The sequence below is a fragment of the Dryobates pubescens genome, chromosome 22 (genome assembly GCF_014839835.1).
Source record: "Dryobates pubescens isolate bDryPub1 chromosome 22, bDryPub1.pri, whole genome shotgun sequence".
Taxonomy (NCBI): domain Eukaryota; kingdom Metazoa; phylum Chordata; class Aves; order Piciformes; family Picidae; genus Dryobates; species Dryobates pubescens.
The window spans coordinates 19,112,740-19,138,903 of NC_071633.1; the positions used below are offsets into that span (position 1 = coordinate 19,112,740).

At 43.5% G+C, this 26,164-nt stretch overlaps 1 protein-coding gene across 2 annotated transcripts in view; it reads right to left on the minus strand.

The window, feature by feature from the left end:
- Positions 1–26,164, minus strand: part of LOC104297555 (golgin subfamily B member 1-like) — a 41,956-nt gene that overhangs the window by 7,764 nt on the left and 8,028 nt on the right. The window contains exons 7-21 of one of the 2 annotated variants that reach the window (XM_054171850.1): positions 25,953–26,138; positions 24,462–24,584; positions 24,015–24,128; positions 22,179–22,497; positions 21,723–21,832; positions 21,234–21,351; positions 20,475–20,566; positions 19,278–19,428; positions 15,256–15,365; positions 14,418–14,541; positions 13,456–13,586; positions 11,849–11,958; positions 11,438–11,606; positions 10,980–11,084; positions 210–10,706 (exon numbers count right to left, since the gene is read on the minus strand). In XM_054171850.1, coding sequence (XP_054027825.1) covers positions 210–10,706; positions 10,980–11,084; positions 11,438–11,606; positions 11,849–11,958; positions 13,456–13,586; positions 14,418–14,541; positions 15,256–15,365; positions 19,278–19,428; positions 20,475–20,566; positions 21,234–21,351; positions 21,723–21,832; positions 22,179–22,497; positions 24,015–24,128; positions 24,462–24,584; positions 25,953–26,138 — 12,459 coding nt within the window. Of the gene's footprint in view, positions 1–209; positions 10,707–10,979; positions 11,085–11,437; positions 11,607–11,848; positions 11,959–13,455; positions 13,587–14,417; positions 14,542–15,255; positions 15,366–19,277; positions 19,429–20,474; positions 20,567–21,233; positions 21,352–21,722; positions 21,833–22,178; positions 22,498–24,014; positions 24,129–24,461; positions 24,585–25,952; positions 26,139–26,164 lie in introns of those variants that run through there. The other variant, XM_054171849.1, reaches the window with a different exon arrangement.

Genomic DNA, 26,164 nt, shown 5'->3' on the forward strand with positions numbered 1-26,164 from the left:
TTAGCACCCATGTCATTCACAAAGTTACAACTCAGAAGTCTCTAAGCATTCTCTGCAACACTCACCAAGCAGTGCAGCTAAGGAGCACTCGCCAGCCTTGCCCCTACCGCCCGCGGCGGAGCCAGGTTACCGCCGCAGGAGCAAGCCTCACCGCTGCTGCTCTCAGCAGTGGGAAATGAAGCTGTGCCCTGCTTGGTTTCAGAAGTTACCTTCTGACTGCTGAGCTCCTGCAGCAGCTTGTCTCGGTCATCCTGAAGGCTGGCCATAGCCTTGGCAAACGCTTCAAGCTGGTGAAGGTAATTGCCACACTCAGACGAGAGCCTGCTAACCTCCATCCCTCGACTGACTAACGTCCTACAGAGCTTTTCAATCTCCTCAGCAATCTGGGCAAGTGTCACCTTCTCTGCAGCATCAAAAAGAGCCTGATTCAGGAGAGAATTTTCTTTGAGCACACTGATAAGATGCAATTTAAAACCATCCAGCTCAGCTTCAAGTTCATCTCCTTTCTTTTTTTCAGTCTTGAGTTCGGATGTGTACCTGCTCTGAAGTACCTTGAAGTCCTCTATTATCCTGTCTCGGTCGTTTTGCAGGGCAGTCATTGCCCTCCCAAAGGCCTCATTTTGGGACCTCAGCTCACTGTTCTGAGACTGAACTTCCAGCATCATTTTCTCTGCAAAAGCATCAGGTTCATCTCCACGCTCAAGAGTCGAAAGAGTCTTACTGTAGCCCTCATCTGCATCCTCAGCATTTCTGTCCCTTGACTTCTGGGCTTCTTGAACCTTCTTCTGCAGGTTCTCTCCATACTGTCCATTTGACACCCACTCTTTTTTCTGAACACTACCACTAGGGAGCAGTTTCTCTCCAGATTCAGAAACCAGTTTCTCTTTGTTTAATGATGCAATTAAAGATTCTAAGTCCTTCAATTTGGACACTAACTTTTTATTCTCATGCTCCAAAGACACAGCTGCCTCCTTCTGCACCTCGCTGGAAAGCTGAATGTCTTTGATTTGTTTTTGAAGATCGTACTTCTCTTGTTCAAGGCTTTTAATGCAGTCCAATTTCTGCTTAAGTAAGTCTTTCAGCTGATGGTCTTTCAGAAATAACACTTGGTTAAGGTCTTCCCTGTACTTTATCAGCTGTGCACTTAGCATTGCATTCTGAGAATGCAGATCATCTATCTGATTGAGGAGTACCCTCAGCTCTTCCTTCAAAGCGTTGTTCTCACTCGCATTGCCAACCAGGAGACTGTTCCGCTGACTTAAGACCTCTTGGTGAAGCTGCTCCAGCTCCTTGTACTTGGACAGAAGGTGATCTCGATCGTTCTGCAGGGATGACATTGATCTTTTAAAGGCATCTATTTCACTGGCAATTGCAGCCTTCTCTTCACCTGTTTTGTCTGCTTTCATCTGGAGGTTCCTCAGTTCGCTTTCCAGCCTTTGACAGGCCTCTGCAGATTGTTGTCTCTCTGTCTGCAGAGACCTTAGCTGCAGCTCATACTCTTGGATTTGGTTTCTGTGTTGAGTCTGTATCTGATTCAGATAATCAGAAATGTCATCACCTTTTGAAGAAAGGAGCAAGGAAATTTCTTTGTCTTTATTATTGAGCATGACCTTCATTTGCTCAGAGACGGTAACCTGCTTTTGCAATTCAGCATTCATTTTTTCCTTCTCAGACAGAAGCTGTTGCAGCTCTTGCTCCTGTCGGGTAAAATTACTTTCCAGAGCTTTTATCTCTTTTCCTGTGCTTTTACTATTCTCTACAAGATGATTAAGAGAACTATTTTCTTTAAGGAGTGCTTGCAGAGCTGCTTCTTTGGACTGAAGAACACTCTCCAGTTCTTGCTGCCTGTTGATAAAAAAGGTGTTTTCTTCCTTTATTCTGCAGAGCTCTTCGCAGCGCTGTCTGTCAACAGATTTCTGTCTCAAATACAGCTCATCCTTTGTTTCCTCTACCACAGAACATTTGATATTCAGTTCTTGAATCTGGGCAATTTTGTCTTTCAATTCATCTTGTAAAGACAACATTCTTTTATTCCCCTCTTCAATCTGCTTCTCTTTGCTCTGGATCACCTCCTTGAACTGCGCCTCCCAGGTCTGCATTTCTGTGATGACCCTGTCCCGGTCGTGCTGCAGGGAGGACATACACTTGGTGAAGGCAGCTAATCGTGCCAGAGCTGCATTCAGATCTGCTTGAAGCTGCTTCTTTTGAGAGTCCCTCATGCTGACCTCTCCTTGCAGCCCCTGGATCTCACTTAGTGCCCTGTCTTTCTCTCTCTCAAGGGCACCGTGTCTTTCCTCCAGGTTCAAAAACTCTCTTTTGTGAAGCAATTTTAGCTGTTGAAGATTGAATTCCAATTTTCTCTCATATTCTCCCTTTTGGATTTGTAGCTCCTCCTCCTTCTTCTTAAGCTCTTTTTGCCAGCTTAGATTTTCTTCTCTAAGCCTGCCCACTTCATTCTTTGACTGATCCAACAGGTTCATCTGCAAAGCGAGCTTTTCCTTGAGCTGGTGTCTTTCTTCATTGGACTTTGCCAGCTTTTCTGACATATTCCTCAAGTCCTTCTCAAACTTTTCACTTTCTGACTGTGACAGTTTCACAGATTTTTCCAAATCTAGGATCAGCTCTTGGAACTTTATAGAGTCCTTTTGCAAATGGTTGATCTCCTGCTGCTTCTCCTTCAAGAGCTCTTGCAATTCCTTAGTTTTGCTCTTGCTTCCACTGGTATCCCTCTGAGCACTTTTCACCTTCTCCTCAAACACCCTGACAAGGTGTAGCTGCTGTTCTTCTTTCTCCCTAATCACATTGTGCTTTTCTGCCTTTAGCTCTTCCAGCTGCTGTAAGAGCAAGTTGTTCTGTACCTGTGCTGATTTCATTCTGTCGGTGAGATGATCAACTTTTTTGACGTGATTAAGCAACTCAGTCTCAAGAAATTCTCTCTCGTTCTTTACTTTGTAAGAACTCTCTTGCACGTTTTCTAACTCCTCCTGCAGCAGACATTTATCATCCTCTAAAATCTTAACCTTTTCATTTAGACTAACAATCTCTTGGGTAAGACTTTTACATTCCATGTCCAGCTTTGTTAGGCAGCGACTTTTATGGTCCAAAGATTTTTCAGTCTCTTTGGCTTTTTCTGAAATCAGTTTTCTTTCTTGTTCCAGGACAAGCACATCTTGTTCTTTATCTGAGAGCTTATCTTTTAATACATTAATGTCCTTCAACAGTGATTCATTCTCACATAAAGCATCACTGATTTTAGACTGCATATCATTTTGGTACACTTCCATCTGAACCTGGAGCTCTCCCAAAGCTGCTTTAGTTACAGTGATGTTATTATGAAGGGTATCATTTTCATCTTGAATTTTCTCTAAAGCTTGCTTTAAGTTTTCAGAAGTTAATTTCAGCTGCTCATTTTCCTCCATTAGCTGATGATTCTGTTGGGTGAGTTCATGAAGACGATCCTGGTGCTCTTGCATCCTTGCCTCCTGCTCACGTATCTGCCTCTCTGCTTTGCTTTGCAGTTCTTCAACCTCTGTTTTCTTGGATTCACCGAGTTGCTTCAGTTGATTCTTAATAACCTCATTTTCATCAGTGAGTTTTTGTAAATGCTTCTCAAGAGCCTCCTTCTCAGATTGTCCTTCCCTCAGTCTTTGCATAGCCTCCTGCTTCTCTTTTCTACTGAGGTCAATAACTTGCCTCATATCTGCTATTTTACTACTGATATTCTCATAGGCCTGAAGAAGTGATTCATACTCCTGCTTTAATTCACTATGTTTAGCTTTCCATCCTGTTAATTCAACTGTCTGAGAATCTTTTAAGGTGTTCAGCTGGAAAGAAAAGGCCTCTTTTTCCTGAACTATAGTCTCCATGGTGGATTTCAGACTTTCACAGGCCGCAGTGAGGTTTTCATTCTCGGTCAGCAGCCTGGCATTTTCAGACACGAGGCTCTCCTCTCCAGGCAGCGGAGAAACAGTGCTGGAACTTTGGCTTTCTCTACCAAGCTCCAACAAATGTTCAAGCATCCCTGTCTTGTTGACCAGCTCTTCTCTTTCCAACATCAGCTTATCAATCTGGTCTTTCAGACATTTGTTTTCTCTCAGGGCTTCTTTACGCGATATTAAAGCCGCCTGCAGTTTCCTCTGCAGGCGCTCCCTGGGCTTCTCTTCTGCTGCGGTTCTCTGCTCTCCTGCGTCATTCCCATTCACAGCCTTTGCCAGTGGCTCTTCCACCATTGGGGTTTCTTTCTGGATTTGACACTGTGCTGCTTCTCTCAGTTCAGTTTCCCTGGAGTGATCAGTCTCTGACAGTGGAAAAGAGGAGCCTTTACTTTGCAGCTTTCCCTGAGGGGAATTGCTTTCCAAACAGAACTCTCCCACTTCTTTCTCAGCATCGTTTCCTTCCTCCTTGCACGACCCCACAGGTCTCACCTCAGCCTTCTCACGGAGCAGACACAGCTCTGTCAGCAGTCCTTTGTTTTCTTCACTGAAGCGTTCTGCCTCCTTTTTCATATTAATGAGCTCCAAATTGGACTTTTCCAAACCACTGGCAAGTTTCTCTTTTGCACTCCTCTCTTCTTCAAAGGCTGTTTTGTAACGGTCGGCCTCTTCTTCAACCCTCTTCATAGCTTCCCTTAGTAGTTCCTTCTCCAGATCAAGTTTATCTTTGAAATCCGTCAGTGAACAACGCAAGGCTTCTATTTCCTCATTCTTTGCAGCCACCTGCTCCTCAGCTTCAACTCTCAGTCTCTGCAGCTGCTCCTGGCTCATCCTGCAATCCTCTTCCCTTTGTTTAGTAAGTGCTTCCTTCTCCTCATTCACACGTTCAAGCACTGTCCTGATATCCACAGCTTCAGCCTCATACGCTCTCAACTTTTTCTGTAGCCACTTAATGTCCTCCAAAAAGCTGCCCTTAGATTGCTCCTGGTGCTGCTCCTGCTGTCTCAAAGGGTTTAAGTTGACTCTTTCTTCTCTTTCATCACCAAATTCAATTGATATTGCTCTCAATTCTTTCTTGAACATTTCTGTTTCCTCCTGAAGTTGTGCATTAAGGTTTCTTAGTTCTTTTAACTCAGTGTCTTCGCTTGCCTCTGAATTGATGGTGTTTCCTGACTCTTTTAAGGACACAACCTGAACCTTGCTTCTTGCTTTGTCTGATTCCAAATTCCTTTCTTTTTCCTGCTTTAACTGATCTGTGACATTAGTGTCATCCTTGGGGTCCAGACACTTCTTCCTGTCCCCAGCACTCCAATCAGGCTCTTCTGAACTGGTATTTTTCAACAACTCTTCCTTTTTCTTAACTTCTTCGAGTGCTAAGAGCAGCCGAGAGCGTTGCTCTTCATATGCACTTGCTTTCTCATCCAGCAGAGACTGCATATGAGCAAGCATGAGGTCCTTTTCCTCTAAAGACTTCAGGTTCTGCTCACATACCTTTTGCTTTTCAGCAACGACATCATTTAGTTCTGCAACATGGTCCTGAAGTTGCTGGAAGGAAGAGGCTTTTGCAGACAAGGTTGTGGTCAAATCATTTATTTTCGCATCTCTTTCTAAAAGTTGTTGCTTCAGAGTTCCAAGATGAGACTCAAAATCTTTATTTTGTACTTCAACTAGCTTCAGCTTCTCTGATAACTCATTAACATCCTTCAACAGCTCCTCTGCTTTTCTTTGCTCTTTCTCTAGTTCTTCTTGCCCACACTTCTCTAATCTTCCAACTTTCTGCATTAGATCTCTTCTCACTATCAATGCTGCTTGAAGTTTCTTCTTCAGATTGTCTTTCTCTTTGCCCATTTTCTCAAGATTGAGCTGCACCTCCTCTTTTTCATTCATCAGCTCTTGAAATGCAGCTTCTCTACTGCTCAACACCACCCGACTCTGCTCCAGTTCTTTCTTACAATCCTCAAGCTCCTGCAAGGCTCTGGTCAATTCTCCTAAAGAATTGTTATGGGCAGCTTCCAGGCCTTGCAGTTTGGTGTTTAATGCATTTCTCTCTTCAGAAAACTTCAGCATCTCATTAGACAACGACTCCATAATCTGGGTAACAGAAGAGTCCTTTTCTTTCAGTTGCTGGCTTAGACCAGCAATTAAATTCTTCTGCTGATTCACCTGGGAAGTTAAGTTTTGGATGAGTTGATCTTTATTCCCTATTTCTTCAAGGAGACTTGCTACCTTCTTACTTTCGAGGTACAATTTTTCTTGACTGGTTCTTACTATCTCTTCTGACTGATTTATCTTGCCTTGAAGAAATTCAACCTGCTTATTCAGTTCTGCAAAAGACTCTTCCCTTTCTTGCCAGAGAGACTGCTGGGTTTGTAGTGTTTCCTTGACTGAGGCCATTTCTGCTGACAGACATTCAATTTCAGATTGGTAGTTGCCCTTCATCTGTTCCATATCATTCTGCAGCAGCTCCTTCTGCTTCTCAAGTGACTGCATACTTTTTAATTCATCTTTCATGGTGTCTATTTCTTTCTGCTTTTCTACAAGCATCAGTTGCCACTGCTCCCCTTCCGTTTCTCTGCTCAAAATAGCGGTTACCAGAGTGGAGAATTTTTCCAACTGAACTTTAGTATCAGTTAGCTGTAGCTCAGAGGCTGAAGTCTGCGACTTCTTTTCTTTACATAAAAGCCTGCTGCTAAGTAATGGAGATAAGCTTTGAGTTAATTCCTCTTTTATAAGATCCAGCTCTTGCTGCAAAAACTGCATTTTGCTATCCTTTGATTTCATCTCATTCTCTAAGCTGCTCAATTGCTCAGTAAGGTTAGTATTTTGTAAGGTTGCCCTATCGAGCTCTGTCACCCATGTGTTTTCTGACTCAAGCAGACTCTGTTCTAGAGTTTTGTATTTAAGTTCTAATTTAGCAAGTTCTTCACCCTTTGCACTAACCTGCATCTGTAACTTCTCATTTTCAGTCTTCATCTGCAGTCTGACAGCATCTATCTGCATTCTTGAATAATTCTCACTGGTCTCTAGCTTTTCCTTGATTTCTTGGAGCTCTTCCAATTTCTTCTGCAGATCATTTTGGGAGGCACTAAGTTGTGTGTTTTCCACCATCAGTTTATCAGCATCTTCCTGCAACAGTTTGTTTTCTCTCCCTATAGACTCCAGCTGGCTCTGCAGACTGCCTACCAAAAGCTCATTGTCACGGCAGTCTCGAGCCGCTTTGGAACGCAGGCTGTCCAGCTCCGACTGCAAACGTGCGATGCTGTCTGCCTGCTCCGTGCGCTTCACACGCAGAGCCTCCACAGCCGCTTCTTTCTGCCGTGCCTCTTCTTCCCACGTTCTTACTTGGTCCAGTGCTTTCTGGTGTTCATTTTTAAGGCTGTCAAGCTCCACAGCCAAAGAATCCATTTTCTTCTGATTAATATCAAGCTTCTCACTCTTTTCCTGCAATTCTTTAGTAAGGCTTTTCATGGCTGCATCACTTCTCTCTAGTTTGCCTCTGAGCACCTCAATCTCACTGGAAAGATCACGAACGTTGCCATCTGCCAGCGCTAGACTGCTGGCCTTCTCCTTTAAAGAACTCAGCAGGTCAGCAATAACCTCCTCTTTTTTCTCCAGGGCTGCATTCATTTCAGTTCTTCGTTCATACTCTGCTCCAACTTTCTCCTGAAGAGATAAAAAGGCATTTTCCTTCTCACGGACCAGTTGCTCAGATTTCTGTAGTTCTCTCGTTAGCTCATCTATCTGCCCTTGGAAATGAGAAATTAAATTGGTCTTCTCTTCATCCTTCCTTTCTTTCTCCTTCAGAGTTTCCAGGAGGCTTTTATTTTCCCTAAGAGACGATTCCTTTTCTGTTAAGGACAGGTCCTTCTCAGTTATTACATCCTTCTGACGTTGTATTTCTTTCTGTAAATTCCCTCTCACTTCCTCCAGCTCCACCACCTGCTGCTTTAAGACCTTACATTCATTCTCTTTCTCTTGAAGCTGCATCTTTAATTTCTCACTGCATAGTGAAATATTGTTGATGGCTAATTCTTTTTCTGCAACAAGTCCTTTCAGTTGCTCAGCTTCAGAGGCTAAAAGCTTTAACTGGTTCTCCTGCAAAGCAGAAGACTCCTGCAAAGCAGAAAGATGTGCTTTTAAACTGATGCATTCATCTACCTTTTGTTTTAGTGACTCATCCTTCTGCACAATTGAATCATTCAACTGGGAGGACTTTACTGTTGCATTTTTAAGCTGATACTGGAGGGCAGAAATAACCTCCATATTCTCAGACAGTTGAACCCTAAGTACATCAGCCTCTTCAGATTTATCTTTCAATAATATTAATTCTTGGGCTTGCTTCTTATATTCATTTTCCTTTTCCTGCACTGCTTGTCTAAGCTGGCTCCTTTCAGAACCGAGGCCTTGTATTTGGTTTTGCAGGTCTGAAATGATTTGCATGTATTGCCCCTCTCCTGCCATTTTACTATCTCTCATTTGCTCCATCAAGGCCTCCTTTTCAGAAAGGAGAGTTTCTTTTTCCTCACAGACAACTTTCAAGTTTTCTTTTTCAAGCAACAGGCAATCAATTTGGTCCTTCAGGGCTAAAATATTATGACTTTGTTGGGACAAGTGTGAAGTTAAAGCAGCTACTTCCTCTGACTTTTGTCTCACTGTAAGGTTAACCATTTCAATGTCCACTTTCAACTTGTCATTCTCAAGAGCTGCTGCACATGCTTGTTGCCTTGCTGAAGTAATTTCAGCCTGCTGCTGCACCAGCTGTGACTGGAGAACTTCACATTCACGTGACTTCTCGCTCAGTAAGCTTGAGCAGCTCTCCTTTTCATGCCTAAGCACATCCACTTCTTTGATTAATAGCTGCAGCTGATTATTCAACACTGCACTTTCTTCCAGTTTTTCAGAAACCTGCCTATGACACTTCTCAAGTTCTGAACCCTGACTTTTGACAGCCAGGTCTCTTTCCTCTACCAACTGAGATAATTTTGTTTTTTCATCTTTAAGGTTTGCTATTTTCTCCTGCAGCTCTACAATACAAAGCTTACTCCCTTCAACTTCCTTACGCAATGAATCGTTCTGAAGGATTTTCTCTTCTAGAGACCTGTTTGCAGTTTCAATATCCAAAGTTACTCTTTGAATTTGTTCCTGCAGCAGTAAATTCTTTGCCTTATTGTCACTGAGCTCCTGAGTTAGATTACTGCATTCAGATAATTTATTATTTAACATCTCTTCTTTCTTTATTTCTTTGTCCCTAGCATCCTCCAGCTGAATGACAAGTGATTGCATTTGTTCATGCAACTGCTGTGTCTGTTCCTTGCTTTCCAGCAACTGATCAGCCAGCACATTACATTCTTTTGTTTTCTCCTGCAGCTGTTCTGCAACTGACTTCTCTTTTTGCTGGGCAAGTACTGAAAGTTGTTCAATCTCTTTTGCCAGAGTGTTTTTATCGCAGTGCAGTCTCGAAAGAGATTTTTCGTACTCAGCAGTGCTAGCAGATAACTTATTCTCTATTTCTGCCACAGCCTGGGTTTGCCTTAGCAATTCACACTCTTTTGCATCCAGGAGTTTGGACAAATTCTCCTTTTCACTCATTAGCTGTTCCTTCTCTTTTTCCACCATATCTAGATTTTTTTGCAGATGCTCATTTGCTTTTATTTGCTCTGCCAATCTTTCTCCTTTCCCCTCCAGATCTGCCTGCAATTGTTTATTAGCCGAGTCTTTCTCCCGTGCCTCCGTTTCCATTCTGTTAATTTGCTTATGAACTTCATTTAATTGGTTATTAAGTTCCTTGCAACATGCCTCTTTGGCTTTCAGTTCTCCAGTTAATTTAACTTCAGTCTCTTTACTTTGCTCCTCCAAACGCCCAAGCTTCTGCTCTAAGGAAATAACGAACTCTTGTTTCTCTTGTAGCTCTCTTTTAATTGTTTCCTGGAGCTCAGTACCTTCTTTAAGCTTCCCAGACAACTCGGCCAACTCCTCATCTCTTTTGCTATTTTCCAAAACCAGTTTGTTGTATGAATCTTTAATTGATTTTAACTCATTTTCAAGTGTCTGTGCTTTGCTCTCTTTCTCTTTAAGCACACTGTTCCATTTTTCCTCTAGAGTATTGTTTTCCTCAAGCTGAGATTTCAAATATTCGGTTTCTTTCCTTTGTTTATCCTCCATCTCTTGTAGCTTTTCAGAAGATTTACTGATTTGTTCTTTCAACAAAGTAATTTGTGACTCACACTCTGCAAGTTTGTTATGGTATGCAGCACTGTTGGCCTTGATTTCAGCACGGAGATCCTTAATTGTGATGCTGTTCTCACTGCTTTGTTTTAATAGTTCCTCATTTTCTCTGGATTTAGCCTCATTCTCAACTCTAAGCCTTTCCAGCTCTAACCTCATGGCATTACTCTGCTCAGAGAGAACAGATATCTTCACACTTGCATCTCTTACATCAGCTGTTTGCACTTCTTTCAGTAAATGAGTTTCCCTTTCAGCCTTTGATAAAGCCTCTTCCATCCCTCGGATTTCTTCCTCTTTGCATTGCACTTGCTGCTTCAGGATGATAACCTGCTCAGAATATTCTGTCATATTCAAAGACAGGGCAGACATCTCCCTGTCTTTTTCTGCCAGTGCTTCTTTAAGAGTATCAATTTCTCTTTCACATTTCTGAAGATCTTGAATAAGTTGAGACCTTTCCTCCAAATGGCTTGTATTCAATTTGTCAAGCTCTTCGGTGGTCTGGTCCAGATCCAGCTGCATCGACTCTACCATGCCGTCTTGTTTCAAGGTCTAAACATCAAGAAAATAATGTTACAAGAATACTTCAAACATATGGCAGAGGGAGAATGGCATTTACACTCCACATGTAGGAGGAGCATCTAAATCATCAAACTGTACCCCACTCTATAGCTGCAAGATGACTTTGTTATTCTTTAGATGCCTTCCACACATGGCAAGTTCAGCGTATGAAAGGTTAAGCTGCAAATGCTGTAACTCTGCTGGTATTTAAAGGGGCCATGTCAAAAGAACACAACTTTTCTTCTCTTTACTGTAATGAGTTACCTTTTCCTTCAGTGTAGCAACTTTTTCTGTTAGATCACTGATGACTGTTTTCTGCTCAGTGTTCTCCACTTCAAGCACACTGCACTTCTTTGAGGCTTCATTCAGCTTAGTGTTAAAAATGAAAGTCGACATGAAACAAATATGGAGAATTAGATTAGAATTGTGCTGTTAGAGTTGTAATACTGAGTTTACATAACAGTGGAGTTTATGCTTTGAAATTAGTAAATGAGGGTAACAATAAAACAAATATATTCTTGCAAAGCTCTGTGTTGGGTCTAAGAAATCCTTACACCCAACTCGAAACAAAGCAACTACCTGAAGTGAGCAAAACTGTAAAGAAAGAGAGAAAACCCTTCAGACAGTGAAATCAGCAACACTGCTCCTAGGAACAGGAAGGGATGGCTAATGCTCACCAGCTGGAATAAGCTAAATGCTATTTAACTGTAGCTTGAACTTACTTTTTGCTCAGTATGCATGAGCTTTTCCCCAAGCTCTTTGTTCAGAAGATCCTTTTCTTGAAGCAGTTTCCTCAGCGTTTCAATTTGTTCCAGTTTTTCTGTCGTGCTCAACAGTTTTTGTTCTTTTTCTCCAAGTGAATTTTCAAGGAAGCTATTTCTGTCACTTAATCTAAGGAGGAAATTTGTATTTAGACATTTTCAAAACAAGCCTTGCTTTAAACTTCCTAGACTCACAAGCCTCCATTTTATACTTTCCTTCTACCCTTCCAAGTACAAAAATAACCTGCTGCAAACAGAGGCAGGAATTGAGGAACGTTTTTCCAGGTGTTCTAAGAGGTAATGCTCCTCATTAGGAATTTAGGCTTTAAGCAGAGAAGTCCTGTATCAAATTGTCAAGAACCTTTACTTTACCCTTTAAGCTGCTCATTCAAGCCAGAGACCAGGATCTGATGCTTTTCCACATCTCGTGCTTGCTGGCTGCGCAGCTGGCTGAGCTGAGCCTGCAAACGGTCGTTCTCATTCTGCAACAGAACCAGGAGCAGCATCAGCACACACAGCCTCCAGGGCAGCAGGAGCTACCTGCAGTCAGGAAAACCTGACTCTATGGGACACTCACATCCTCCAGTGTAGGAAGAGAGGGTTGTTCTAGCATTTGAGCAGACAGCACTGCAAAGATACACCGCTAATACCACCAGCTCAGGTGTGAGATTAGTTCAGACAGATGCCACCCACCCTACAGAAACACCTCCTTCAGCAATGCTGTGCCAGCATGAACTCAGAGATGACTGCTGTACACCCAGAACACCACACACACTCACACTGTGTTAGGCAGCTTAAGAGGGGAAGCTACTGCTTTGAAAAACTTACTTTTCTTCTTGGTTTGAGGACAGTACCAACCTGGCAGGATTTTGTGTCTATTTTTCCAGGCTGAAGTGGGATGGTAGGGAACAGGAAAAAGGAAGCAAGCTTCATTCACACAGCTTGTTCTGTTTTTCAAAGCACAGTGCAAATCTCCTACTCTACAGACAGACCCACTGCACCAATTCAAAACCACAGAAAGAAAAATCTGCCCACAGCAATGAAAACCCAGAAGCAGAACACAGATCCAGAACCAAACAGCAGATAGGACAAACATGGCAAACTTGTCACCTCCAAAGGAAAGGAGCTAGCATTGTGGAGGAGGCAGAACACACCTGGGCTGCCCTCAACAGCTGCCCTTCTTCATCTACATCAAACGTTACCTGCGTTGAAAGGCTTGGTTACAAGGGTCTCAAGTGACAATTAACACAAGGCTGGCTTTCAGCTTAAAACCATTCCTGCTTTTGTACAGCTTCAGCTTAACAGATAAGCACTACAAGAGATGAACACAGCCCTAAAGACCTGGAAGCAGAGGTCTGTCAAACACAGTAACTTGGCAGGCAGGCAGCTTTATGGTTACTGTGCCTTCTGGTGCTTTCACTGCATAAACTTACAACATGAATGTACAGTAAATTAATATCTGGGGCTTGGACTGTGTGTAGAAATAGGTTTCAGTTGCTCTTGTATGTGCATACAGATAAAAGCTGTTGCATTTATTACAGATACTGTCCTACATCACATATCCAGCATGTACAATAACACACTCTTTTCTAGAAAAGAAACTTGAGGTACATCAGAGGATGGAGATTTATACCAATGGGACCAAAGTCTAATTCTGGAGCTTCTGCCAAAGGCTCCCCACAAGGAATAATGAAAATCCTGTTGCCTTTCACTGTGTTTCTAAAACAAACAACAAAGCTATTTTCAAGTAACTTTCTCCATATGCTGAACACAAGTGACAGGCTTCAACTTCAGTGTGTCAAACAGCCTCTGCACACACTGCCAGCAGAATGATGATGGATAAAAAGCAAGTTCTAAGACATTTCCGCTGGCAGCAAATAGATGCTTTTGCCTTATTGCAGGCTATGATTGTAAGAAGATAAACAGAATAAAATGATTCTTTTACATCCACCAGGTTTTGCACAACTCCAAACACTCACCTGAAGAGCCTCCATTCTGCCTTGAAGCTGCAATCTGTCTTCCAAATCCTGACAACGCTCTTCCAGGCAAAGGATTTGTTCCTGCAGTTGATTTCTTTCCAATTCCAGCTCCTCGACCACACTCCGTAAGCCTACTCAGGGCAAAGAAGAAAGGTCTACTAAAATTCCTGATGTCTAGAAATGGCTCCAGCTTTTTATTCATGATTCTCACCAGTGTGGGGCACAACCAGACTCAGCCATTGCCAGAGGAAATGCCTGAGGCCCTGCATTTCCCAAAATTAGGTGGTAATAGTGTTCCAGCTGAAGTGCTGAGAAGTCAAAATGAAGTTTCCTATCCCAAGAGCTCAGAGAGCCTGGCAGAAATACTCTAAGCATTGTTGTGGCCCAGTCAATAGTGCAGTTCATGGAACTTCAATCACAAGCTAGTTATGCACTTGCAGGATCAGATTTTCAGCAATTGTTAATAAACAAACTGGTTTGTACCAAAATCTCCAGTGAGTCTATTCCAGCTCACTAAGAAGGTAAAGGTGCAGCCTTAATCACCCAGATAAAAGCATTTGCATTAAAAAAACCTATCTATATCAGCACTTGTTTTGTAAATGTAAAGCACACAGCAATGGAATGGAACTCTGGTTGGCAACAGAGCTGTGCTACAGACTGGAAACAGAGGAACACGACTTGGAACTTAAAACCCACGTGATGCTGCCACAGAGGCTGTTCCACGTGCACCAAGGCTCAAGCAGCTGCAGTGCTGAGTGCCAGTGGTGCTGGGGAGCTGCAGCAGCACTAGGCAGTTCATGCAGCACGCACATGCTTCCAGCGCCGCGGCAACGCAAGCCAAGACAACTCCCGCACACATCAGGTACTCCACAAATGGGCTGCCAGTGGAATTTGCAAACAAGAATGGACACAGAATACAGATGCTGTGCATGCTTTCATAAACTGTCTAGTGGCTATCACACCTGCATTAGGTGAAGTGTACTCTGGCCACCAACCTCCCATGTTTTCTCCTTCAGCTGAATCGGTGCTGGCCAAGGTGACATTCAGCTCCTGAAAGCATGGTTTCCCATCAAAGCTGTATTCCTCCTGTGCACAAACCAGGAAAACTAAGTTTCAGTTAAAGAAGAAAGAGTAAAACACACATTCTGTTATTGAAAGTGTAGTTGCAATTAAAAGTCCTGAAACTCATCAAGAGCAGAGTCACCTGCCCCAGCTCCCAGCTGTTCTTTCCAGCAAAGCCAGGGGATCTGCCAGGCCTTTGAAGGCATCTGAAAGGCCCAAGGACAACCATGTTTGAATACCTTAACTGCTCCCCTGACTTCTCTGGTGAGCAGGGTAAAGTATCAAGAGTTGATTAAATCCAGAGTTACTCTTCCCAATGGTGTGTTATTGTGCCAATGAAATATTCACTCTTCCAGAGCACCACCTACCCAGAAGTGCACCTGAATGGCCTCAGACACTGCTGACTCATTATTCAGGAATGCTCCAACAAAGGGATTTGGAATGACTGTATCTAAACCAAAAAACTGCCTTACCATGCTGGAACAGCACATAGCTTCAAGCATATGAATCACTCCAGAGAGAAGCTCATCTTTGGCACAGGGAAATGAAGCAGACTCATCGATTAAGGAATACAAGTATGATGCTGATCATCTGGCTACGTACACAGGCACTCAACTCCCAGTTTTCAGTTACACAACTACTCTTGAGCCTCTTGTGTTTTTAAGTGTAAAGCATCACACACATGCTGGCACTTTCATTACCACAGGGGGAAAAATAAATCCTTATCTCTTGACCCACCTGAAGCTTCCTGTTGCTCTGATTGCTTTTTCTTCTTGCCTGCGGCAGCCTGCCCATTCCTTGAACTGTGGCCAGTTCCTCCTCCAGCTCCTGTTGCCCTGAGACCATGGCTGGATCAGAGCAGCCAGGAAAGAACCAGTCATCCTCAATCAGTTTTGTGCCACAGGAAAGCAGTTACATATATATCAGACACTACCACATGAGAAAAGACAAGGACAGGCTGAAGTCCCTATGAATGACTGACAGGAACAAGATTAAAGCAGCAATTCACTGCGCTCACCTTGTGATTTCCCTCCAACAATACTATGGCAAACAAGAATAAAGTCTGCATGTCTCACCCAGAAGAAGCAAACTGAACTCTAACTTTACCTCTTCATCAGTTCTAAATGAAGACTTTTTACAGGAGACTGGAAAGGGTGAGGTTATGCTGACACTACCAAAAAAGGCCAGCCAATTAGAATGCCAAATGACATCACATTCCAATTCACCAGGTTAAAATACACTTAATCTGATGAAGGCATGACCTCAAACACTTGGGTTTTTAATCTGAACTATCACATTCAGTTTGGTGGCTATGCCATGTGTCCCTTTCAGCTTTCACTGCAGTAGGAGCTACACAGCCAGACCATTTGAGGGAGACACAAGCATGCATTACACTGCAAACTGGCATCCAACCATCTTGTCATAGATTAATAACATCATTCAGAATCACTTGTAAATAAAACACACTAGGTTCAGAGCATGAGAGCTCAGGTACACATCTGTGCAGTTAGAAATGATTGCTCTTTTAAAGGACATTCCCATCTGTTTTGTGATAGGACAAAACACAGCTGGGGGAAGAGGTTAGGGAAGAGATGCTCCATGCAAAGCGGACAGAACGGAACAGCCAGTGACAAGAAATGAAAGCACAGGTGGCTCCATACTTCAGTTGAAAGGCTCATGAGATAATCACAAATTCAGCTTTCAGTTCAGCCCTAGCAATCCACAGCTGCTCTCACAGCATGCAGAATCCAGAGAACTTATGTCCATGCATCTGGGAGGTAAGCACCAGAAACTGGTTAGGGGAACCCTGCTGGGAACACTCAGCTTTCATCTGTCCACAGACTGCTTGCGCCACATCTCATTAACAGCGTTCGGTGACACCCACCAGATTTGAGTTCTCCCTGTGACAGTCTACAATTACACATTTAACAGTTTGTAGGAAAAGATTAGAGGGAAAATGTTAACTAAAAGAATAATGATGAATGATCCCTTGGAAGCAGGGCTGCTGCATGGGATTTTGCTTCTTGTTCAGTCGTAGTTTGGCTGCTGGCATGCACCAGCATTCATCTGACAGCCCTTTGGTTACTCTCAAGCACAGATTCTCCTCTGCACTTTTTTTATCACTATTTTTTTTAATCACTATGTTATTACTATTTCTTCCAAACTGTACAAATAAAGGCCCAAATTTGATCATAGGCCTTAACCCTCTGTTTGTAAGAGCTGCCAGTGAAGGCAGTGAAGAGATTCAAGGAGGTTCCAGGTAAGAACTCAACCCCCAGTTTGGACAGGAGGGGAAAGAAAGAATCTGTTTCTTCAAAGTTTAACCTGGTTGCAAGTATAATCAGAAGGACTAATGAACACACTGGCCTTTAGGCACCCAAGCTATTTAGCCTTCTAAGTATTTGATAATGAAAAAAAAGATTGAACTTCTGACTGCCACATGAGAAATGAGAGTGCAGGAATTGAGCTTTACAACAACTTGGAACTCTCAGGGAAGTGTTAGAAGACTTTGAGTTAAATTCAGCATTGCTTTGACAACACTTAGGAAGTAAATTCGTGTTCTAATGTTTCACAGCACCTCAGGGAGCTTTTCATTTGCAATTATATCCAACATAAAAGCTGAGAATCTCCCCACAACACCTTCCTGCAGGTACAGGGATTGCTTCTGGATTCTCTTGTGTCACCACTCAACACTAAGTATCACCATCTGCAGTGGTTTGCAGAGGAAACAAGGCCCAGCTATAAATGTTATCAGCAGCATCACCCTCTATGCTTTTGCAGCTCCACACTCATTCAAACCAAGAGAGAACCACCAGATGTGGCAACCTGGCATAGATTGGGATGGAATGAGTAGTGGACTTACACAGTACTTAAAATATTGGTGCCTCATCGCAGTGTATGCCATCCTCTGCAGTTTAGGGGATGGAATATAACTGAGCAGGGTAGATTTAGATCGGACATTAGAAGGAAGTTCTTTACCATGAGGGTGGTGAGATACTGGAACAGGTTGCCCAGAGAAGCTGTGGATGCCTCATCCTTGGAAGTGTTTAAGATCAAGTTGGATGTGGCCTTGAGCAACCTGGTCTGTTGGAAACTGTCCCTGCCTATGGCAAGGGTTTGGAACTAGATGATCTTTGAGGTCACTTACAAGCCAAACCATTTAGTACTGAATTCCAAGTGCTCCTAAGAATATGTAAGTGAATTTGATTCTTAATCACAACCACTTGCAGTGAGGCCAAGAATTTTTTCTCTAGAAGTATAAATATGGAGTCAGCTGTTACCAGAAAAGAAAATGAAGAAAGCTGGTTTGGTTAATACAAATTAAGAAACAGGCAAGGCAGGAAAAAAACCCCTGAAGTTAAACCCAGCACTTGTTACATGTACTGCTAACACCCACAAACCACCAATGGCAAAGCCTCTAAGGCACTGATGGCCATTTCCTCAAAGGAAGCAAGAACAGAAGAAATCAGCATCAGTGCATTACAAGTTGCCATTGCTGCAGGAACCTGCATGCACAAAACTGATGGGAAACTGTTCTCACTGGCTGACCAAATCACAGTGCAGGGTAGGAGTGGAGGGGGAAGGGACGCTGAGTGCTCATCAGGTAACGGCAGGAAAAAAGAAACAGAAAGGTCATGCTTATCCCAAAAAAAAGGCAAAATTAAACATGGACTGACACAGATGAAGCTTAACAACCTCTATTCATACTCATGTTGACCTGTATCACTACAGATGAGGCAACAGGTAGCTTTCATGAAGGACAACTCTTGTCCTTCAATCCCAAAGCATCAGGTGTGGGAGAGGAGCTGTGACGCTTCAAACACCTCTGTGCTTGCACACTGAGCTTCCTGATTGCTTATGTACATGATAAAGAGCTCAACAGCTGATCAAATTGGTTAGGTAAGTGAACAAGAATTCAACTGCTGATCAGGAAGAGAAGATTCAATCAGTAAATTGGATTAACAATGATGATAGCTTGTGCACATTAAAGTGTGCCAGCAACCCCCAGGCAGTTCACTAAGAGCACAATCATTGTGACAGTTCTAGATGGCATGGGGGAAAAAAGCAGCAAAACTATCTGGGGTGTAACCAGATTTCTGTGAGGCTGTTTCAATTTCTCTGCAGCTGTTTTATTAATACTTTAGAAAACTATAAAAGCTGAGATTACTTGAAAAGGTGTTTTCTGTAGGTAACATTTTTAGCTAGATCCAAGCTATTGGCAGCCAATATTATTCAGCTGACCTACACCAGTGACACTCAGATCACTGAACAGCCTAAGAAAGGTTTCTTATTAACTTCTACTTAAAGAGAAGCTTTCTCAGCTACATAATACAAAAGCACCACCACCTTTATTCATCAAATTCAAGCCAGCAGCAGAGCTCCCCACACCTTCACCAGCTGTTCTAGGCAGGCAGCTCTCCTATTTCAACAGGGAGCTCTGTACCATCGATCATTTCTCTGCAAACAATAAGCTTTCCAAGTAAGTCCAAGCAGTCTGACAGAGCAGCAGCTCAGGTGGCAAACAGAACAAGCACATCTACTCATAAAAATGATGCAAAAAAAAAAAGATGAATGCATGAAAAACAGGTTCAAGGACACAGGAAAAAGTAGAAATTGCAAGTTTCAGCAATTTCACCAACTCTACAAATCTTATGGCTACAGCAAACGGTCCTGGTGGTGGGCTACGAATTCAGGCTTGAGGTACAGCAGACACACACACATCAGGCACAGGATAACTGACCATAAAGAAAACAATTCACCTTCTCTCTCCTCCTCAATCTGAGCCATTCTCAGGGCCATGGCTGATTTCTCTTCTCTGACTTGATCACGGGACTCCTCTGACTCTGGTACACTCTCTTGCCACTCCAGGAGCTGACTCTGCAGTTCATCCACACTGCCTGATTCACTGGCCTGACAAGAGAAACTATGTGTGAAAAGGTATTTACCAACCCCCACTGCAAATGTAGGTAACGTTCCCAGTTGGCAATCATTCACAGAGACAACAGCCCATTATTATTGATGCAGAGTGCTGAATTAAGACCTGTGGGAGTGCTGATTGCTGTTGTAGGTGAGGCAAGAAGCCTCACCACTTCATCTGGTATCAAAACCACTGCTGCCAGTTGAGCTTCTGATCTGCAATATTTCTAGACAAAAAATGGCTTTTAAAATCAAAGTATCTGTGTTGCACATTTTCATCTCAGCAGTGTTTCAAAGTGAAGCAGTATCCAGCTGTCTGCATGTGGGACAACAAATCTCTAGTAACTTTTTTTTCTGCAGACAGAATGAAAAGGTTCCTGCCTTCCCATCAAAATTAAGACTGTTCTAAAATCTCATATAAAAAAAAATAAAATCGAAGATCCCAATTCTTCACAGCAAAAATATAATGAAGCACCTCAAAGTGCCCCTGCTGCTAGGGCTGTACAAAGTTACCATGATTAATGCACACTGCTAATCCATCTGAAGCCCTTCAGTGGTGCTTTCTGACCCTTCTCACTCTGTTCTCTGGACCTTCACATTTGTCAAGCTTACAGCAGCTATTTCCCTCCCAAAGCTTTCTGCACTGTAGACAAAGTAACTGCCACATTTGGATGAGCCACCTGAAATGTAACTACATAAACAGCAACCTGCTTGGGAAAATATCATGTAAGGTATGTGAAAAAGCAGAAATCAATCTCTGCAAGTAATTGATTAGTGCTCAAAGCCAGGTTGGATGGGGCCTTGAGCAACGTGGCCTAGTGGAAGGTCAGCTGGAACTGGATGGTCTTTAAGGTCCCTTCCAACCCAAACCATTCTGTGACTCCATGATTCTAACTCAAAACCTGTCAGCTTGCTATCCAACTGAACAGCTGCTTGCACTGAGAGCTCCATCTCCAAAGGCCAGCTAACACACCCATCAAAGTCTAATTAGCACAGTTTGAGTTAATCAGTAACTCCTGCAGATGAGTTGTAAAGTTAACCTGTGATGCTGCCCTCTTGGTAACTTGGTCAAGATCAGCTTGCAACTTCCTCTGCTGCTCTTCATAGAGTTCCAGCTTAGTCAGCAGTTCCTCTGCAAAAACATAATAAATGTGGGTCATTAGGACACAAACCCAACAGGAAGTTCAGTAACAATTTAAAAGACAGCTTCAGAATGAAAATTCAGACAACATGGGTTGCTGGGCTGTGGCACTGACTTCTTCATTATTAAACACTGATGAGTGCTTTAATTTGCCAGCAATTTAGAGGGGAGAACTGAAAACTCTACCATCTGCCATTTACAGAAAGAATAGCACAGAAAATAACACAAGGAGAAACAGAAATCTCTCAGAGCCCTGCTTTAAACTGTGGTTTTAGGCAAACATTCTCTCTCAAATCCTTTCCAAGGAGACGACAGCAGTCGTGACAACAGTTACTGTCCTTGCCCCTCACTGCTCTCAAGTTCATTGCATGTGCTTGGGCAAATTTTCCAGCTATGATGGTTCTCCTTTTCCCTCTAAAGAAGTGCCTCCTCTGCTTCCTGCAAAGGTTTCCACCTCTTCTGCCCCAGTCTAAATGCAAGAAGAATCATGTAAAGTGGATTTGGGAAGGAAAAGCTGAGCTGTAACTGAACAGCAGCATGCAGGATTTGAGTCACTTCAGGATCTGCTCAGAAACCAAGATGCACTTTGAACATGCCAGAGAAAGCTCGCTGCTCCTTGTCTCTCTGAATCATCTGCACAAGAAAAAGCTCTTTTTACCATTTTGGGTTCTGATTTCATGTAGGGATTGCAGTTTTGCCTGCAGCTCTTCATTTTCCATTTGTAACTGGGAGACACGACCGTTCAAGGCGGACACATCGTTATCCTTTGAGGAGAACTAAGGAGAGAAAAAACCAACCCAACAGTCTTGAGTCCCTCAAATGCACCAAAACAGCAGAAACCTGGCAAAGGCAAAGCAGCTTTCTCTTCTGGCTGACAGCTGCTGCCTTTCTAGAATTGGAAAGTGCAGCAAACTGGCTAATCTTCACCAACCTTACTCCTGAATGCTGGGAACACCAGCGTGGGTAGCACTGGCTCTTGAAACTCCACCCTGCAGCCACATTTTCTGTCCGTTCCATTTGCACCCAGCATTCAGACAGAAAGACACTGCCAGGAAATGCTTTTAATACCCTGTGCACCCCATCTCTCCCTTTTTCCAGTTAAGCCTCCCAGCAGAGCAGTGGAATATGAAAACAGTGTCCCACATACACGTTTGAGTTCATCCTCCAGCTGCTTGATTCTTGACTTAGACCAGGCCTTCATTTTCAGAAACTTGGCTTCAGATTTGCTGGCCTCTTCTGTTTTCAGTTTCACTTGGGCTGAGAAACAAGACAAAACCAATGATTCAAAACTGCAGAAAGATCATTAGTACCAGGCCTGTGTTTAATTCTCTGAGCAGCTGCAAGTTCCACACTCACAGAGGGCAACAGCATTTACAGAAAGACCTCACAATAGGACGTGGTGAGAAATGTGCAGCTGCTGAGACCATCCTGGTAACCCCAGAAGCCTCACCAATACAGTATTTGATCACAGATACTTTTGAATTAGCCTGGCAATAACTTTTCCAGCAAATTAAGTGCAGTTCTACTTGCAAGAGGTATGCAACTGGCAGAGATGCTGGGGCAAAGAAACCTTTTGTATGCAACAACTGTTTAAGCAGGATACCTTCTAAACCTTCCATCTTCTCTTTGGTTACAGACTCCAGATGAACTTCTTTGGAGTTACTCTCTTTGCCACCACTCAATTCTGCCACCTGTTTCTTGAGCTGGAACAGGGCCTGGTCTTTCTCTTGCAGCTCGGTTTCATGTTTCTCTTTAATTTCATGCAGTTCAGCATTATATTTCTCCTTCACTTTTGTCATTTCAAGCTCATGTTTCTCCATCATGTCTCGTAACTGGGCTCTCATTACATGTTTCTCAGCATCCAGCTTAGACTGGAGGTTTTCTTTTTCAGACAGAAGACGCTTCAGGTTTTCACTGATTTCCTGTAAAAGGCAAACAATAAACCACCTTCAGATTTGACTGCAAAGTATCTTTAGTATCACTGGCAAATGCTGCATCTGTGTTCCCACCTACACTACAGGCAGAAGTCAGGCCACTCTTGGGAACCTGGCTGTACTACAAAAGCTTCTGTCTTGGAAGGTCAGAGCTGAGGAGCACCACTCTGAGTGCAAACTACATACAGCCTCCCCCAGAGGGGAAAAGGGAATAAAGAGGAATGTTAAAATAAAAACCCACAGACAGCAGCAGCTCTCTTTAACTGTGAACCCAAAGCTTACTAACACTCACCACACAGCCAGCTGGTGTTTTCCCCTACATCCATTAGAACTAAAGTTGGCAAACGGATCTAGTCCTTTTTCACAGTATTGTGCTGCTAACCAGTTTGATGTCAGTGCTTACTCCACTGCTAGTGCCTTTGTGTTAGTTACTTGAATAAAGAGGCAGATTACAGATCCCTGCAGCAGCAGAGCAGTCCACTCACATTAGACCTGCTGTACAAATAACTACTTTCATGATACATAGCTCTAGGAATATAAACTGCCCAAGTAAAGCAGCTGTGCAGCACAGCAGAGGGAATGTTTCCAAAGTGTGGTTAAAACTCATGTAAATAAGCAAGGCTTCCTGCTGGTTTAATTCCTAAACTGCAATGGAATCTCAGCCTAAGTGCTACATCTTGTCACAGTCAACCCCTTCCCCCTACCCTCATGGTGTGTATGCCTGTCCCCTCAATGCCCTAGCACCAGGGACCATCAGTCCTTGCAAAGCATCACTGCAGGAAGATGCAGCTAACCCCACAGAATAAAACCACCTGCTTAAGGCAGGAGGCCTAACAAATGGGAAGGGCAAGGCTTGAGCTACCATGGATCTAAACTACCTAGGCAGGGCATCTACCTCAGTACATAGCTGAAACTATCTCTACTAAGGTTTTGATTCTGGCAGCTTCCCTGGTAAGCTAACATTTGTTGGGAACAGCATAGCTAAAATGCTGGACCTGGCATGGCAGACAGGCTCTGATGCCTGTTTCAGCAGAGTCCCTGAGAGACTGCAACATCCTTTCTCTGCACCTCTGAACTGAAGTAGCAGCACTCAAAGGCTACAGTGAGAGTTCATTCTAGGTGCTGCAACACAAAGAACCTTGATTAGCTATTGCTTTTGCAATCAGAAGAAATACAGCAGAAGGAAAGGCAGGCAGGCAGCAAAACAAAGCCTCAGAGTTGGGGCTTCCTGAGGTCTACCTAGAGAAGCTAAAATCTTTTGACAGCAGAAGGTCTTCCCTATATGGTAAGGATCCCAAAAGAATCAAGACAAACTGTGGGTGAGAGTTGACAGTCACATTTTACAGGCTCTACCTCTCCTTTGAGTTCACTTCCTAACTGGAATCAGTATTTGCACAGCTCTGGCTGTACATGCCCACACCTCCCAGAGAGCTGCCCAGACATTTTTGTGCACAAGGGAATTGTAAGTGACCTGCTGAGCTTAGGTGTGCACACAGGCTACCTACCTGCAACTGCTGCTCTTTGGCATCCAGTTCCTTTTGCAAGACATCTATCACCTGTGTCCTGCCCAGCATGACTTCTTCCTTTTCATGGAGTTTCTGTTTCAAGGCCTTTAGTAGCTAGCAGAAAAATACAATAAAACACAAATCAAGCCATCAAGCACAGAACCCCAGCATGGTGGGGGATGGAAGGGCTTTATGAAGACCATCTAGTCAAATCCCCCTCCTAAAGCAGGCTCATCCAGAGCAGGATGCCCAGGATCATCTCCAGGTGGGGTCTGAAGATCTCCAAAGAAGGAGACTCAATAGAAGAGTTACAATTCTCAGAAGAGAAAGGCAGGCACAACCTCCATTCCACAACCAGGTACTTCCACTATGGAGCTTAGGAATGACATGATTCCAAGCAGTCACATCTAAGTCAAAGCAAGCTACTGAGTTTCCAGAGCAGCCTACCTGTTCCAGGTCAGCACTTGCATCAGATTTAGCAGCCAGTTTAAAGAGCTCCTGCTCATGCTTCTCTCTCTGCGCTTCCAGCTCCTTTTCCTTTTCCCGGATAATATCTTGAAACACACGTACCTAAAATCACATCAACAGTAAACATGAAACCAGTCCACAGAGGCATGGTGACAGACCCCCTGAAGAGTCTCCAGCCAGATGCTGTGTTCCATCTCAAGTCTCAGGTTTGCTTCCAGTTAACAAGGAGCACAGCAGTCGGTGAGCGATCGCCAGCACCAGCGGCACACGTGGACAGAGCTGCAGCTCACAGCAAATGTCTCCCAATTCCATGCACTTGAAACAAGCAGCACCACTCTGCCCAGGTGTGCTCAGTATCTCAGCTCTTCCCCTCCCATTTGGATGCCACTGCTGTGGAGCTGTTAATTTCTACAAGAAATGACACAGATCACTTCCAGCAAATTTCTACCAGCGAAGCCCAAACTGCAGCTTCGAAGCCTGGCTGTCTGCTCCTCCAAAACTTGTATTCCACTTCCAGCAGCTCCTTTCTGAGCTACGGTGCAATGCTTGTAAGAACTGGATAGAACCTTGGCCATCTCACTAAGGGCAATTTGAATAAATTCCTATAAAGCCCTACCCAGAGCAGAGTGATGACACTGGGCTCACCAAAACAGCTTCCACAGCCTCAACTGCTCATCTTTTCCTTTCTTTTCTGCACCAAAACTAACTCCCTGTGTGCTGCTGTGCTGATGTTCAGGATCAAAAGCAGCTTTTTCATCACAGATAAATAAACTCAGACATCAAGTGATGTGAGAAAGGCTGAGATGAGTATTTCCTGCCTGGTACAAGTCTGAGGCTGAGAGATCAGGCACAATACCTGCAGTTCTGAGATTTAGCTTCCAAGGGAGTTGGGAGAGTCTGATGGCATCAAGGAGTAGGCAACATGCCCCACAGTTCCACTTGATCTTTTTGAAGTATTACTTATCAAGGTGTTACTTGCCTTGGCCTGTTAAACAACTGCTAACTTCTAGAGAAGCTGCCCAGTCAGGAGGAAAATCCAGTTCTTTCCCCAGGCTCCCATGGCACAAAGTGTGCCAGGGAGCTCACAGCACAACTGACAGCGATCCCAGACAGCCATTTGTGCCTAAAATGGTTGGCTGCAGTCACCCAAACCCACTGCCACCAGGGAGAGGCAGCAGGAAGAGATGTTTGGAAGCTCTTCAACTGAAATTCTGCACAACTCCTTTCGCTCTGTCACACACAAGTCTCCCCACATCCTTAAACTTCCTTGCACAAAACTTTTCAAAGACCAGCAGCACAGCCTGCCTCTTGCTTCATTCTTCTCATGCCTCCTGAACACCACAGAGCTTTAGTCAAGAATCATCCAAAGTCAGAAGCAGCATTTCTTAACTACTGAGATGGAAACACTACAGCCAAGAGAGCACTTCTTCCCTCAAAGAATGGCAAAGTTGGCCCAGTGTGTTTACTTACATTTTCCATGTAGGTAGCTTCTTTCCCCTGGAAACTTTCCCTCTCTTTGTTCTGGATATTTTTAAGACTCTCAATCTGTTCCTGGAACAAGCTACACTTTTCTTCGCTGTCTCCAACCTTCTTGGTAAGGTTCTGCACCAGAACCTCCATGCTTTGCAGCGATGACTCTTTAACAGCCAGCTGATTCTTTAGAATGCAAACCAAAAGCCAGT